The 15,591-nt window shown below is 50.7% G+C and overlaps 1 protein-coding gene across 3 annotated transcripts; it reads right to left on the bottom strand.

Moving 5' to 3' along the window:
- Window positions 1-2: 2 nt before the first annotated feature.
- Window positions 3-6,603, bottom strand: HNRNPAB (heterogeneous nuclear ribonucleoprotein A/B). Of its 3 annotated transcripts, none has more exons than XM_082650108.1 (8): window positions 6,360-6,603; window positions 6,040-6,276; window positions 5,134-5,302; window positions 4,251-4,409; window positions 3,945-4,076; window positions 1,707-1,827; window positions 894-1,034; window positions 3-610 (listed from the first exon to the last, which is right to left on the bottom strand). In XM_082650108.1, the coding sequence occupies exons 2-8, from the start codon at window positions 6,252-6,254 to the stop codon at window positions 540-542; spliced, it is 1,008 nt and encodes a 335-aa protein (XP_082506234.1). In that variant the 5' UTR covers window positions 6,255-6,276; window positions 6,360-6,603; the 3' UTR covers window positions 3-539. The 3 variants fall into 3 exon arrangements, with proteins under 3 accessions (XP_082506234.1, XP_082506235.1, XP_082506236.1); XM_082650109.1 differs by having other exon boundaries at window positions 6,563-6,601; XM_082650110.1 differs by lacking the exon at window positions 894-1,034.
- Between the last annotated feature and the right edge of the window lie 8,988 nt (window positions 6,604-15,591).

Below are 15,591 nucleotides of genomic sequence, written 5' to 3'. Positions count from 1 at the left end.
GCTTGGGGGTTTTTAAATTTTTATTTCAAAAGCTTGGATAGCTTCAATATCCAGGTCGTGGCAAAATCAGGACACGTGTAAAATACCTTACAATACATTAGATTCCCGAAAGGTACCAAAAAGTACAGTAAAATTAACACTTCCATTATAGGAAATGTATGACACAAATAATATAAAATTAAAGGTGAAAAAAGGTGACACTGTTTTCCTAAGATACAATTTACTCTTTACAACCAGGGTCCACAGGTCCAGGCTGCAGAGCGGCCGCAGGAAGCAGACCCTCCAATCTGGCTCCGGGTAACCGGGTAATAAAAATGAGCCCATAATGCCGCTCTGGCCTCGAGACACCACACGCTGCCTAAAACAACTAGAGCTCTGGATATATTAAACAGGAGAGTGATTTCCAGGGGGGAAATTTTAAATAAGACGCACATGGGACAGCCCATAGAAAGTTTGCCAAGTTAAATTTGGTACATAATTGTGTTCACTCGATATCCAAACAAAGCGTGTGCGGTCAGTCGGACACTCCTGCCAAAGCCTCAGTATGGCTTGTAGTTATTCTGATGGCCACCGCGTCGCTGGCTCTTCCCGTAATTTGTACTACCCTGACCTAGGGACAAGAACAACAATGAGAGCAGCTACAACTTACTGAGCATTTACTCCTGTGCCAGGCGCTTGATATGCATCCTCACCAGAGCCAACAACTCTGATAGGACATCTTCCCCACCTTCCTGAGCCCCAAAAGCTCAAAATCGGGTAGCTCCAGTGAGCAAGCCAGGCCACAAAGCCCAGCCTGTCCGACTCCAAAGCCCCTGCTGCCAGTGGCCCCTGCACTGTCTGTCCTGCCTCCCAGGGTGGGTGAGTGGATGGGGGCCTCCCTCTCTCCTACTTACTGTAGTCGTAGCCGGGGCCGTAGCCGTAATAACCATAAGGCGAGTAGTCGTAGCCGCCATAGCCGGGCCCGTAGCCCTGCTGGTAGCCGTAGCCCTGGTTCCAGTAGCTGCCGTAGCCCTGATTCCAACTCTGACTCTGACCTGTGGGGGGGAGCAGGGCACAGGGGCCCATGGACCATTTAGCACACGCAGGAGCTAGGATGGAGGAAATCCTGCCCTTTGGGTGGCGAGGTTACTATGGCAACTCAGAAAAGCCAAGGGGCTGCTGTCCTGGTGTAGAGGGAGGGCCCTGGGCCCAGCCCTGTACCTGAGACCCAAGCTGGGGGTAAGAAGGCCAGGCCAGGATGGAAAACTAACTTCACTGGGGCAACCGAGGCAGCTCACTCTCATTCAAATCACCCTCTGCTCACCCCCACCCTCCCTGGCAGCTTGGCCTTAAAAAGGATGGAGTTCAGGCTTTGGAGTCAGAGGGGCCTGGGACGGAAGGAGGTTAAGCGCCTGGCACAGCCTTGCCCTACCCTTCAGCCCACCCACCCATGGGTGTACCAAGACTCAGGACAGCCACAGAGCCAAGCACACCCCGTCTTGATGCAGATGCCCCCTCTGCCCTGGGGCCCCAGACCACATGAGAAAAATGGGCTCTTCTACTCCAAGCAGCAGCAGCAGCAGCATAGCCTCAACCCAGGAAAACCATTCCTGATTCTGCCCACCCTGCTGCACCAAGCACCAGAGGCCAAGAGAGCCCCCAAAACAGGCACAGAAGCTCCATGCAGGCAGGGAAACAGGACTCATCTTCATCTGGGTTCCACTCACCTCCTCCACTTCCGCCGCCACCACCGCTGCCTCGGTTCCCTCGGTTGCGATTCCCACGGCCCCCAGAGCCATACTGCTGCTGTTGATAAACCTCTTTGGGCTGAGCCACCTTGATTTCACACTGAAAGCCAAGAGAACAGTGGGTCATGCCAGTGGGACAAGCCCTGGGCAGGAAGTGTGCACGAAGGCCTTCGCTGACAAACGTTCAGGAGGCAGATCTTCTCTATCTGCTCAAGAACACATGCTGGGGTGGGAAACCACATTTGGACTAGCTCAGAATCACAACTAAAATCTAGACAGACCGAAAAACTCACACAATGGGCTTTTTGGCTCAAGCCTTTCCCCAGAGTGCTTGAAACAATGGGATACACCCAATGGGATAGGTCCACTGATGGTCACCCTTGGGTGCTCTAACAAGTGGGAGAAGGACAGCTGGACCAATGCCAGTCCAGTGTAGCAAGACACCACACCAGGTGTCAATCTGGTGCCACCTTGGGCAAGGGAGTCAGAGAAGGCTTCCCAGGTAAGGGATCTTAGAGAAAAAAGGTTCTTTTCTCCCCCCCAGAAGAAATAAAAGCATTCCACTCAAATACACTATTGAGGTGGCAAACCTGACCTCCATCTTATAAAGAAAGCCACTGAAGCTCAAGGCAGCCTTCCCTAAGGCCATACTGCTCCCCCTTTCTCCTCCAACCACTGGTGGGCTGTTGGGATGGGCCAGATATCTGTGTCTTCTTAGGGCCCAGAGAGTCAATTTCCTTTTTGCTCAAAACTCTCATGAGGGTCATGGACCTTCAAGTGCTCCTGCTTTAAGTATATTTTTAAAAGAAAGTCCACTGACACATAACCCTCTCCATTAAGACCAATTAAAAAAACATTTTAGGGGGCTTCCCTGGTGGCGCAGTGGTTGAGAGTCCGCCTGCCGATGCAGGGGACACGGGTTCGTGCCCCGGCCCGGGAAGATCCCATATGCTGTGGAGCGGCTGGGACCATGAGCCATGGCCACTGAGCCTGCGCGTCCAGAGCCTGTGCTCCGCAACGGGAAAGGCCACAACAGTGAGAGGCCCGCGTACCGCAAAAAAAAAAAAAAAAAAAAAAAAAAAAAACCATTTTACGCAAGATGTCCCCATACAAGCATACTCAAAAAATCAGCAAATTATCAAGTGATGCGATCTCATGTTTTCTATCCTACTAAGTTAAAAATACTGAATACAACCTGCTAAATAACACTTATTTCAAGATCAACCACTAGCAGTTTGACTAATGGTGCCCTAATACGCTCTTCATGCCCATTTCACATCATGGCACAGAGATAAAGATCTCTTTCCATGTCACTGTCCACTGGGGTAACCATTAATGGATGAGGTCTCACCCAACAGCCCCTATGATCCCATCTCATTTTACATAAAATTTAGGGGCCCAATCCCAAATCCAATCTTTCCAAAAATTCCCAGCCAGGATTGAGGCTTCCAGGAACCCCACCCTATGTGTCCCACCTTATCTGGCTGCCACTCCTGCTCAGGCAGAGCCTGCCACACCTTGCCAGTGGGCCACACCCTCAACTCCCAACTGCCTCGGCCACTGGAGAACACAGGGAGCATGAACTACCTACCCTCTCTCCTGTCCAGAGTTCAGAGGGAAGAGTTGCCCCTCACTGAACAGGACTCTCGCTTATTTGAAGTCAAAACTGACTCTAGATTTAAGGTGGCCAGGACCCTGGGAGCTCTCTGGAAAGGATCTTTGGGGTGGGGCTTAATTTAACCAGTAACCAAAGGGGATGGAGATAAAACAGATTTGCTTGTGGCAGGAAGTAAAGATAAAAGCTCTACAACAACGTCCAAAGCAGGTAAGACTTCTCCACAGAAAACAGTAAATGGCAATTTTAGAATCTTCTGAGACCTTAACTGTAGGACTTACACACTTTGCACTCTACATCCCAAACACCATGACCTCTACCTTTAAGTCAGGATCTGAAGAGGCTACTCAGCACACACTCTATCCCATATAAGGCTCCCGTCCTCCAGTATTCTCCTGCCTCCCTCATATCCTGTCCTACCAGCCTAGGAGCTCCGTGAAAGACAGGACAACCTGCCCCTCCCCTATGAGGACAGCAAACAGTGCAGAAAACAGTAACGTATACCCTGGAGAACTCTTGGAGGTAACCCAATGCCTAATCCACGCCTGCAAAGGCCAGCTCTCCAGCAGAATGCCAAGCACACACAGCTGGGGACACCTTACCTTACTTCCACTGATGGTGTGGAACTTTTTCTCCAGAACTTTCTTCACAGGTTCTTCTTCTTTAAAGGTGATGAAAACAAAGCCTCGTCTTTTGTTCGACTTTGGATCCATTGGAAGCTCAATGGCTTCAATCTGCAAACGTAAGCAAAGCTCAGGACCCTACCGCAGAGCCTATAAGGAACTCACAGGAGAAAACGTCCACGAACACCAGAGTGAAAAAGAGCTCCAGCCAGCCAAGGTGCCAAGGACCAAGAAGAAGGCAACCTCGGTGCATCTGGCAGACCACTCCGGGGGCCACACACTCACCTCCCCAAACTCGCCGAAGTACTCCCTGATCTTCTCCTCAGTGGCTTCAGGATTCAGACCCCCCACAAAAATTTTCTTTACTGGGTCTTTCTTCATGGCCATGGCTTTTTTGGGGTCAATGACACGGCCATCCAGCCTGTGCTCCTTCTGGTCTAGAACCTGTTCCAACAGAAGGGAGCTGGGTTCTAACTCAGCAGCATGACCCTGAACAAGAACCTTCTCTTTGAACCACAAGACTCCAACACAGGCACACAAAATGTGCTTCACCTCCTTCAAACTCTACCCCCAATCTGACTTCCCAACCCTATCTCCAAACTTCACTTGGTTTACCTAAACACCTATAAATCTATCCGCAACCCCCCCCACCAGTCTTTGCCCATGCCGTGCACCCCTCTTCCTGCCCAGGCAGCCCCAATTTAAGGCCTATCTCCTCCAAAAGTAAAACAATAATTAAAAGCACAGGCTAGAGCTAGGCTGTGAGGGCTGGAATCCTCACACTCCACCCCTTACTAGCTATGTGATCTCTTCTACTTAGCCTTCTGAGCCTTAGGTTTGTTTTCTACAAAATGAGTAAAATAATGTTTATCTCCTAGCAACCCTGGACTCTCTTCTAGTCCTCTCAATGAAATGTCTGCTTCAGCAGGGTCCAGAATAGGCACAAGATAATAAACGGTCAACCATAATCTTCCTGGACCACTCCTGCCCACTCACTCCTCCATTTAATCTCTACTTTTAATCCATTCAAAAAGGAGAGCAGGAGTTCCCAACCTCTCTGCTTTTCCCAAAGCACCCAACCATGTGCAAAACACATAAGCCAATCATGGTCTAAGAATAGTATCCTCATAAAATACACAGACTTCTGATTATAAAGTACCCAGCTTACCTTCTCCACGCTGGCTGCATCTTTGAAGAGGATAAACCCAAACCCTCTTGATCGGCCAGTGTTGGGATCCATTTTTATTGTACAGTCAACGACCTCTCCAAATTTGGTAAAATAATCCTTTAGGTCCTTTTTGCTGGTATCCCAGCTCAGGCCACCAACGAACATTTTTCTGAAATGGTGGGGTGAGAACAGGGAAACAAGCCTTAGAAACCTCATTTCGGAAGGACTGGCCCTAGCAAAACTTTCATTGAAAAGATTGTAAATAAAGCCACCATTCGGAACAAAGGTTTACCCTTAGGGCCCACAGGGTTCTACCTCTGGAAAATGTTAACAAATCTCCGCTTCCCTTCCAAACCCAATCTTGACCCTAACAAAGCCTCAGGTGATCCGTACCCCCAAGGAGGTGGGGGAAAAGGAAGCACAACCTAGCCGGAGAGCTAGGCCCTGGGCACTCACAACTGTAAGGAAACTAATTTGTCTAACAACCGTGTATCAAAACGCTACGGTCCCTGCCACCTCCGAGCACTCGCTCTCAAGCAACTCAAGGCTTCCGGGGCCGAGTCGGAGTTCAGGCCGTGACTCCGCCCTGGAAAAGAGGCGGAGGAGGAAGGCCCTGGCGCGCGCCAACTCCGCCCACGCAGCTCAGGCAGTCCGCGACCCGCCGGGCCCCGGGTCCGAGCACACTCCGCTTCCGGGCGCCAGCCAGCGGTCCCGGGGCGGCGCCAAAGTCGACCCAACAAACTCCTGCAAACTCCGGCGCGCACGGAAAGCCGGCGGCGCGGGGCTGCTGCTCTGCGGGCCGCGAGCAGGCCCCGGCCGCCCGCCCCTCCCCCCGCCGCGTGGCGCCAACAAAAGGCGGCCCCGGAACAAAGGCGGCGCCCCCCGTCGGCCCGCGGCCGCACCTACCCCGCGTCCTCCTCGTTCTTGCTGGCGTTTATCTGGTCACCCTCGGCGCCGTTCTGGTTGCCGGCCTGGGGCGCCACGCTCCCGCCTCCGGCGCCAGCCGCGACCCCGGTGCCAGCACCAGTCCCGGCCGGCGACTCGCCTTCGGGGGCGGCCTCGTGTCCGTTCTCGGTGGCGCCCGTCGTCTCCATGGGCTGCTCCTCACCCGCTTCCGACATGCTAGGCCGTGGCGCGCGGCTCCTGCAACGAGCAGCCACGACGCATCAGGCCGGCGCCGCTCCCGCCCGGGTTCCCGCCCGCCACCCGCGGGCCCGGACGCTCACCTCGCCGCCGATGACGCCGCGGGGCCCGCTCGTCCCCACCCGCCGGGAAGGCACCGCGGGCTCGGCCGCGCTCACGCTTGCGCCGCCGGGCCTCTCCCCCGTCTACCGACGGAGCCGCCGCGACCTCGCGCCCTCCTCCCTCGGCCTGCGCTGCCGCTACCGCTGCCGCCGCTGCACGAAAGCCACCAACACAGAAGTCCTACTAGGCCCGCGCGGTGCTGCCGCCTGACAATGCCGACTCGTGGCGCTCTTTATAATGCCGGAGCCGAGGCCACCTCGCAACAAACCACATGCTCATTGGCTTCGCCAGCCGGTCACTCAACCCCGCGCCGGCTCCCCATTGGCCGCGGCGGCGCGCTCACGGTTAATCCAGGCGGGCTTTGTCCTCATCTTAGAATTCGCGCGAGCCGGGGCCTTGCAGAGGGTTGCGGGGTCCGGTGGTCCGATGACCCTGTCCCGAGCGGCCGGCGGCCCGAGCCCAGGGGCGGAGAGGCTTATTACTGACCGTTCGCCCTCTGAGGCCGTAGTCCTTCGTCCCGGTGCGACCTAATCCAGCATTGGCAGCCTTGGCCACTCCGTTTCCCAAAAGAGGAAACTGGACTCAAGGAAGCCTCGGAAACCGAAGTCGCCCCAACTGGAAGTGCAGAGCCTGGCCTTCCGAGATTGGGCGCGCAGTGCCCGCCAAGGCCCTCAGCTTGGTTCGGAGAAATTGGGACGGATCCCGCCCTCCCCCTTGACCTTGGTGCCGTCAAAGCCACGCGCTCCCGCCACTTCTGCCGCCTCCCCCGGAGGTGAGAAGCGAGGAGGGGGCGGAGTTCATCGAGTGACTGTTGCCAATGGTGCTCCGCCGGGATGTGGCGGGAGAAACGGTGGGACCACGGTGTTCCCCAATCTTAGGTCGCCTGGCACCACGTTGACGACTGACATCAAATTTTTACTTTTGATTACTTAAACTCTTTCATTTATTTTTGCTAAAATCTATTTTTAAGAGAAATGTACCACTTCCTTGAAATCATGAAGTTTTGGGGGAAGGGAAGAATAGTTCTCTTTTTCTAATATACAAAACCCCTTAATATTTATCTACTTGACCACCAAGCTTGAAAGGCCTGCGTAATCCCACGATTCCTTTTAATCATATGGGTGACAAGCCCCAAATGAACCAGGATTAAAACCTCTGAAGCCTGGGGATTACCAAACAACAGCAGAACACAAGTAGCTGACGTCTCCCACTGGAATCCTGCTGCCAGGCCCGGTGTGATAGGCTGGGCATTCTATTTTCTCATCTGGTCTCCTAACAATCCTATGGAAGGTGGTACCATAATTAATTTATAAATGAGAAAACAAGCCCAGAGCCCCAGCCCAAGGCTCACTCCCTAAGTCAGCCAGCCAGTGGAGTTGCCATGAGAATGTGAAATGTCACAATTTCACATTTTGAAAAAATAATTTTTAAAAAATCTGAAGATTTAGGCACACAACACTGCATTTTCCCCAAGGTATCAACCCCCTAGAGCTGAGCACCCACCCCAAGATGAGCAAATGCCTCTGGTTCATCCCAAGGCTCACCTGACCATTTCACTTTCAGGTTAGATTCCATAAACTGGAATTCACGTATCTCCATAAAACCTTGGTCATGTCACTGAAATCTGGTGGTGAGGCTTGCAGGGAAGTCCCTAACAAACTCACCACCCCACCTCCACCGCAGCCCTTGCCCACCCACAGAAATAAGGACCAGGGTTTTGGTCGCAGGCAATGATGGGCACAGCTGCCCAAGCCATGAAGAAAATTCAGGCAATCAAGGTCAAGTGTAGCCACAGGACATAACTAATGAGGGCATACATTCACTTAATCTCCTGCTCTTGTCCACATGGATTCCTTTAGCACAATTTGGGAAATGCTTTCAATGACATGTCAAGTCTGAGGATAACAACATTTGGATGGTGCTTAACAGTTTGCAAAATACTTTCACCAACATTGCTTTCTTGGAGCTTCAAAATACCTTCCTATGCAGTTATCCATAGTTTATACACAAAAACACTGAAATCACACAGCTGAAATCGTGGCCACAAAGCCAGCACTTCCAATTCTACATTGTCTCCAGGGCTCCTGACTACTCCTGACTAGAACAAGGGGGCTCTGAGCTTCTGAGTTCTGTGGTCTAAATTAGATCTCATATGAGATTAAATGACTTTGAACCTCAAATAAAGCACTGGCCTAGAACATACTTTATAAACTGTAAAGAACTGCAGACAAATAGGGGTCAGTCTTAGCACAGAATGCTTTTATACTGCATGCAAGGGTGCTTCTGACAGAGGCAGGGCACCATGCTGTTTGGAAGCAGCAGTAATTCCCTTTGACACAAGGGAATCTTGCTATTTGGTCCTAGTTGCAGACATGAGTTGAGAGCATCTTCTATGACAATGAGGTTCTCAAATCAGCAAGGAGCCCAGTTACCCGCCAAAGTCCCTTAAGAGGCCCTCAAAGTAAAGTCCCATGGCTTTGGGAATTCAGACTGTCAGGCAATATATGTGTAAGAATGTGTACAATCACCAATCTAGAATACAGAGGATAGACACAAAATGCATTTTGAAAGTTTTTTAAATTACATAAATTTTTCTTTTTCTTTTTTTTCTTATTTTGGCTGAGCCTGCAAGGTGGAAATTGCAGGAGTTAACTGCAAATATGTTGTGATTGTTGTGGCTGACTCCCATAGGGGGCCACTTCCCACACCACAGCTCCACGGGCTCCAGCTAGAGGTAACTTTCTAAAACACAAGTTGGACCTTGTCACACTCTGCATGAAAACCGTGGCTGGCTTCCCAATACTCTGAGGATGAAGTCTTAACCCTGAATACAGGTGAGAGGGACAGATGGGGCTCACAGAAATCCATGCCCCCCTCCCTCCAACCTCTCTTCATCTTGAGTGGAAGAGTCACTTCCAGGCCTGAGCGGTTGAGACTGGGCGCTTCCCCCAGACCTCTCTTCCCCTGGAGACCATGTGTTCTGCATGTCAGAGCTACATTATAAAGAAGAGCTGTTCAGCCCACATCAGACTTGATGTGAGCAAGAAATGAACCTGTACTGGGTCAAGCCACTGAGATTTGGGGGTTTATCTCTAATTGGAGCCTAGCCAAGCCTGACCGTTCCACATGGCTCGAGCCACCCCAGTCACATCTCAGGCCCAGCTCTCCATTCTAGCTGTGCTGATTTATTTGCTGGAACTCACCTGCACCCTTCTGTCTTTCTACCTGCTGTTCCCTCTACCTGGAATATTCTTCCCCAAATCTTACCTGCCTACTCTACTTATCTGTTTTGGGTTGAATTGTATCCCCTAAAAGATCTGTTCAATTCCCAACCCGTGGTACTCGTGCATGTGACCGTATTTGGGACAAGGATCTTTGCAGATGTTAAGATGAGATCAGACTGAAGTAGGTGGGCCCTTAATCCAATATGACTGGTGCCTTATAAAAAGAGAAGACACAAAGACACAAGGAAAACACCATGTGACAACAGAGGCAGAGACTGGAGTGACAAGTCTACAAACCAAGTGCCTTGGTCAGTTCAGGCTGCTATAACAAAATACTATGATCTGGGTGCCTTAAAAAACAAACTTATTTCTCACAGTTCTAGAGGCTGGGAAGTCCAAGATCAAGATGTCTGATGAGGACCTGCTGCCTAGTTTGCAGATGGCTATCTTCTTATAGTATCTTCACATGGCAGAGGGCAGAGAGAGAAGCAAACTCTCTCATGTCTCTTCCTAAAAGGGCACTAATTACATCATGAGGGCCCCATTCATCTAAACCTAACTGCCTCATCTAAATGATGACCTCATCTAAACCTCATCATGACCTCATCTAAACCTAACTGCCTCCCAAAGGCCCCACTTCCAACTACAATCACACTGCGGATTAGGGTTTCAACATATATGAATTTGGAGGGACACAAACATTCAGTCCATAGCACAAAGGAATACCAAGGATTACCAGCAACACCAGAAGCTAGGAGAGAGGCATGGAGCAGATTCCCCCCTACAGCCTTCAGAGGGAGTGTGGCTCTGCCAACACCTTGATTTTGGTTTTCTAGCCTCCAGAACTGTAAAATAATAAATTTCTTTTCTTTTTTTCTGCTTTGTCAGACATTTATTTAGGTGTCTTGCTAGTACAATTTCCTGTTACCTGGGTTTGATATATAACCTCAAATTCTTATACTGCAATTTTTTGGGTATGACCAAATGTAACTTCTAAAAAAAAAAACAAGTACTGCTGAGTTTATTTATTCACTTACTGTCTCACAATTTTTATCCTTGCCCCTGTTATCAAGTAAACAGAGACAATAAATTTTTATTGTGTTATGCCCCCCAGCTGGTAGTGCTTTGTTATGGCAGCCCTAGCTGACTAATCCAACATCCATCAGACTTCAGCTTCCTCCAGAAAGTGTTCTGTCAGGCCCCAAGGAAGGGCCCCTCTCAGAGCACAGATCACACAATATTGACACTGACCAAGAGCTCAATGAGATCCTGCACCAGGTCTGTCTCCTTTGCCCTGACACCTCCAGTGGGCACTCCAATACCTGCAGACTGAATAAAAGATCTCTTAACTAAGGTGACAAACTGGTTCCTAGTGGGCTGAATCTGACTTTCAGATGTGCTTGCTTGCCTATACAGTGTCTTGAACATCGTAAAAAATTATTTGCCAACATTTACAAAGTATATTTCTACAAAACATTACATTTCCAGGTACCTTTGGAAATTTTTTAGATAAAGTCACACTGGGCCACAGTCCCACGTGTCCACACTCAGCGGGAGCTGAGTCACACTGCCCCCCAGCAGGTGGAGCAGGTGTTGTCCAGCTCACTCCAGCCCTCACAAGGTCCTAATGTCTTGTTCCTGGGCCCTCTAAACTCATCATCATCAACTGAAAGCATTAGGGATGCCAGTCCCTAACTAGGCCTCCATGAAACTCAGCTTCTTCCTCTTGAAAACAGGGATGACAACACCTGCCTCTCAGCACTCCTGCAGGGCTCACAGACTGTCTGCCAAGAGTTTAGCACAGCACCAGGCGGGTAGTAGATATAAGTGCCAGCTGCTAGGACTGCTAACAACAGTAACAATAGAAGATCTCAGGGATGACTCCTTCAGCTGATGAGCTCCCCATCGCGTCTCAAATCAAATCCTCAAAACAGAAGTGGAAGATCTGGAGAAGCTCTACTAGCCAACGCCCTGCCCACACCCGCTAAGGTCACATTCTTGCGACAGCCACCCATGCCTAGTTTGAGTCTCAGAGGCAGCCTCTGCCCAGCAAAGGCCAATCAGAATTGCCTAGGACACCCTTCTGGAATCAGACCTTATTGGAATATGTGGTTCACATACAGACCTAAACCTCCCAGTCTCCTCGGAGCTTGCAGGGCTGCATTCAGTGGACATGGCATACAGAGGGGCCCAGCCTGGCTTCATATCACAATCTCCTGCGTAGTTTTTAAAACTTCGGATCCCCAGGTCCCTGGGGCTGGATTCTCACTTTTATACAGCATGCTGGGCACGGGGCATTGGGATAGGGACAGATTCAGGATGCACTGCTGCTGACCAGATCGGGGACGAGCCTATGAAACCAGGAAATGCCCATCTCCCTGCTGAAAGGCAGCAGCCTGCTCATCAGAGCAGCCCTGGAGGGGCTGTGTGTGTGGTTTATCACTGCCACTAAGTCAGGGTGGGCCTGGGAGACTCTCCCTTTGAGCCTCAGTTTCTGATTACACGACAATTCATATATTCACTCATTTACTAACAGCTCGGGCTTTGCCTGCCATCAACATGACCCTCAGGACAGACCTGTTTTTTGAACTCTAAACCCACACGAGTCACTATTCCTCAACATCTCTCCTGAACTGTCCCCAAGGCACCTCAATCTCAGCATGTCTAAAAGAGAACACATTACATTCCCCTGAGCCCAGACCCTCTGCCGGTGCTCTTGGCCACAGAGAATGCCTCTACCACCCTACATGTGCAGGCCAGGAACATGACTGGGTCAGCCTTAACACCCCTCTCCTCACTCCTCCCCTATCCAATCCATCACCTAGGCCTGAACGTGCCTTTATTACTGTCACCTGCACTCAGGTTTGCACTACAGGAATATCAGTCAGGGAAGGCTACACTGTGTACCAAATATATCTAAAAGCCACGGAAGATTGTTTCTTACAGATAACAGTCCTGGGTGGTGTTCAGGCTAGAGAAGCGGCTCTCCTCCATGGGGTCGTTTAGGGACCCAGGCCCCTCCCATGGCTCCACCAGCCCCTCGGGCCTTGTCATCGCACACAGCTGGCAGAAGGAAACATACAGGGTGGAGCTGGTGTGAGTCTTGATGGCCCAGGCCTGGAAGTGGCACATGTCACTCTCACTCACTTTCCATTGGCTGGAACTCTGGTGGCCTTGCCTTACTGCCATGGACTCTGAGAAGCGAGCTGAGCTGCTTGCACAGGGAAGGCAAGGACAGACTGGGTGCCTAGTTTTCACAATAGGCTTCAACAACTCTATGTTAATGACAGCGAAGGGAGACTCTAGAGGATAGCTTTCCTTTAGTCAACCTGCCTTTCAGGGACCATCACCAAGTGCCACCACTATCAGAGGCCACCCCTGCCCCTGCCCCTGCCCCTGCCCCAGGAGTGGAGTCTACTTTTCCACGTGGTGAGATGAATGCTGTATCAGGGAAGTACAGGAGGACAGGGACACATGGGAGAGACACTAAGTAAGCTAGGGAAGTGGGCAGGAAGGACAAGGCTTCCCACAGGAGCAGACGCTTGGGCTGTGCCCTGAAGCCTGAATGGGGGTTCTCTAGGCAGGAATGGGGGAGAAGTGGGTACGGGCAGAGGAGACCGACTGAGCAAAGGCTCAGCTCTTGAGAAAGCACAGACTGTTTGGAGAACTGCAAGTAGCCCCACATGACAGAGAGGAGCTGAGTTTGTGTCGCTGGGCAGGGGCTTTACATGCCACGACAAAGGGTTCCATTCATCCACAGGAAACAGGAAGTCCGTGAGTACTGCAATGGCAATGGTCCATGAAAGGAGGGGGTGATGAGAGACATTAAGGAACATGTGTGGTTACAACCCTGACTCCATGCATAGGGGCAGGATGGGCAGTAAGGCTGGAAAGTTGGACCAGAACCACCAGGTGGAAGGCCTCGAATGCCAGGCCTGACAAGGAAGGCAGAGGGAAGCACTGTCTGCCTCTCTCAAGTAGAAAACCATCCCCCCACAGGTGACGGACTCTTCGCTTCCTGCCTATGCCTATCTCTAGCAGCGCAGTTTATTTTGTCCATTTCTTCTAGTACTTTAGCCCCTAATGGCTAGAAAAGGATCAAGAGGTGATCCATTTCAAAGATGAAGTCCAAACCCCTCATTACCAGGGAAGAAAACCAAAGGTCAGAGAAGGGAGAGTGCCTTAGTCTGTTCGAGCTGCTATAACAAATTACTATAAACTACATGGCTTATAAATAACAGAAATTTATTTCTCATGGCTCTGGAGACTAGGAAGTACGAGATGAAGGCATCAGCAGACTGGGTGTCTGGCAAAACCCACTTCCTCGTTCACAGATGGCTGTCTTCTCCCTCTTACTTCTTCTCACCTGACAAAAGGGGTAAGGCAGCTCTGTGGGGCCTCTTTTATGAGGGCACTAATCCTATTCAAGAGAGTTCTACCCTCATGACCTAATCACCTCCCAAAGGCCCCACCTCTTAATACCATCACCTTGTGGCGGGGGTAGGATTTCAACATATGAATTTGCAGGGGGAGCACAAACATTCAGTCTATAGCAAGGAGTAACATGTCCAGTGGCACCAGGCCTAGAAGCCAGGCCTCCATGTGCCGTGTCCTCTCAGCACCTCTAGCGCTCCCTCAAGCCCCAGGCACTTGGGAAACAAGAGACAACAGGCATGCTGAGGGTTTCATCCTGCCACCTCAAGTGCTGAGTATGAGAGATGACAGATATGAACACAGAAACTCCGCCTTTCTCCTACGAGCCAAGAAACAGGAATCCACAGGCAGGTACCATCTCCTTAGCACCTCCCACCCCTTTCTCCTTCCAGAGGGCAAGGCAAAGCCAGCTCCTGGGCATGAACACCAAGTGCAAGGAGCCAAGGTTCTGACAGTCACGTTTGTTCCCAGCACAAGGCCAGAGTAGAAAGGACTCCCAATGCTGGGCAGAGGGGGCCCACATAGCTGAGGAGAGAGGAATGATCTCTAGCCACGAGCCCTCTCCAGCTGTGAAAAGCAAGGATTTTGGGGGTGAATGCTGCATCTTATCATTCTATCTCCACATTCTGCCAGTGAACTAGCCAAACCACTTCACCAAGTAGGCTCAGAATGGAAGATAAGTTCATACTGTCTCCTGATCCAGGGGGTTTGAGAGTTGGAAGCTCCTCAGGGCAGGGTCCTCATCCCACACTCACCTGGCTGACTGCTCAGGAACCTCTTGCTTCTTGCCAGCTGCCTTGCCCCCCAGCTTCTCACAGCTGCCCCCCAAACAGCTCAACCCCACTATTCCCTGAAGCCCCCTCACCACCTCCAACCTAGTCCTGCAGAAGCCTCCTTGGTCTGCATATCCACCTCACCCTGCCCTTCCACCTCTTCTTAATGAAATCCAATGTCCCCAACATGGCCCCACACTCCACTCCTGAATGCCAGGCTGCACTTCCTCTCACCTCCCTCAACACAAGTGGAGGGGCCATCTCACCCCATGTCCCCAGTCTCACTTCTTGAGCAGCACTGTACAACAGAAATACATGCAAGCCACAAATGCAAACACATGGATAATTTAACATTTTCTAATAGCCACATTAAAAGACTATTAGACAATTAGTAAAATGGTAAAAAGAAACAGGTGAAATTAATTTTAATAATATTTAATTTAGACCAATCTATCCAAAATATTATAATTTCAACATGTAATCAACATTAAAAATTATTGAGATATTTTGCTGGTTTTTTTAGATTGCCTTAAATCCACTGTGTATTTTACACTTGCAGTGCATCTCAATCCAGACTACATACCTTTCGAGTGTTCAGTAGCCACATGGAGCCAATGGTCACTATACTGGGCAGCACAGATCTAGACCAGGGGTTGGCAAACCATGGCCCACAGCCCAGATTCGGCTGGCCTACTGTCTGATTTTGTATGACTCCTCAACAAAGAGTGACTTTTTTGTGGGGGTGGGGGGCACCACACCACGAGTCGTGAGGAATCTTAGTC

Source organism: Grampus griseus (assembly GCF_964374135.1).
Source record: "Grampus griseus genome assembly, chromosome: 3".
Taxonomy (NCBI): Eukaryota; Metazoa; Chordata; class Mammalia; order Artiodactyla; family Delphinidae; genus Grampus; species Grampus griseus.
Note: the sequence above shows the minus strand (reverse complement) of the source record. Positions and strands in the feature narration are given on the sequence as shown.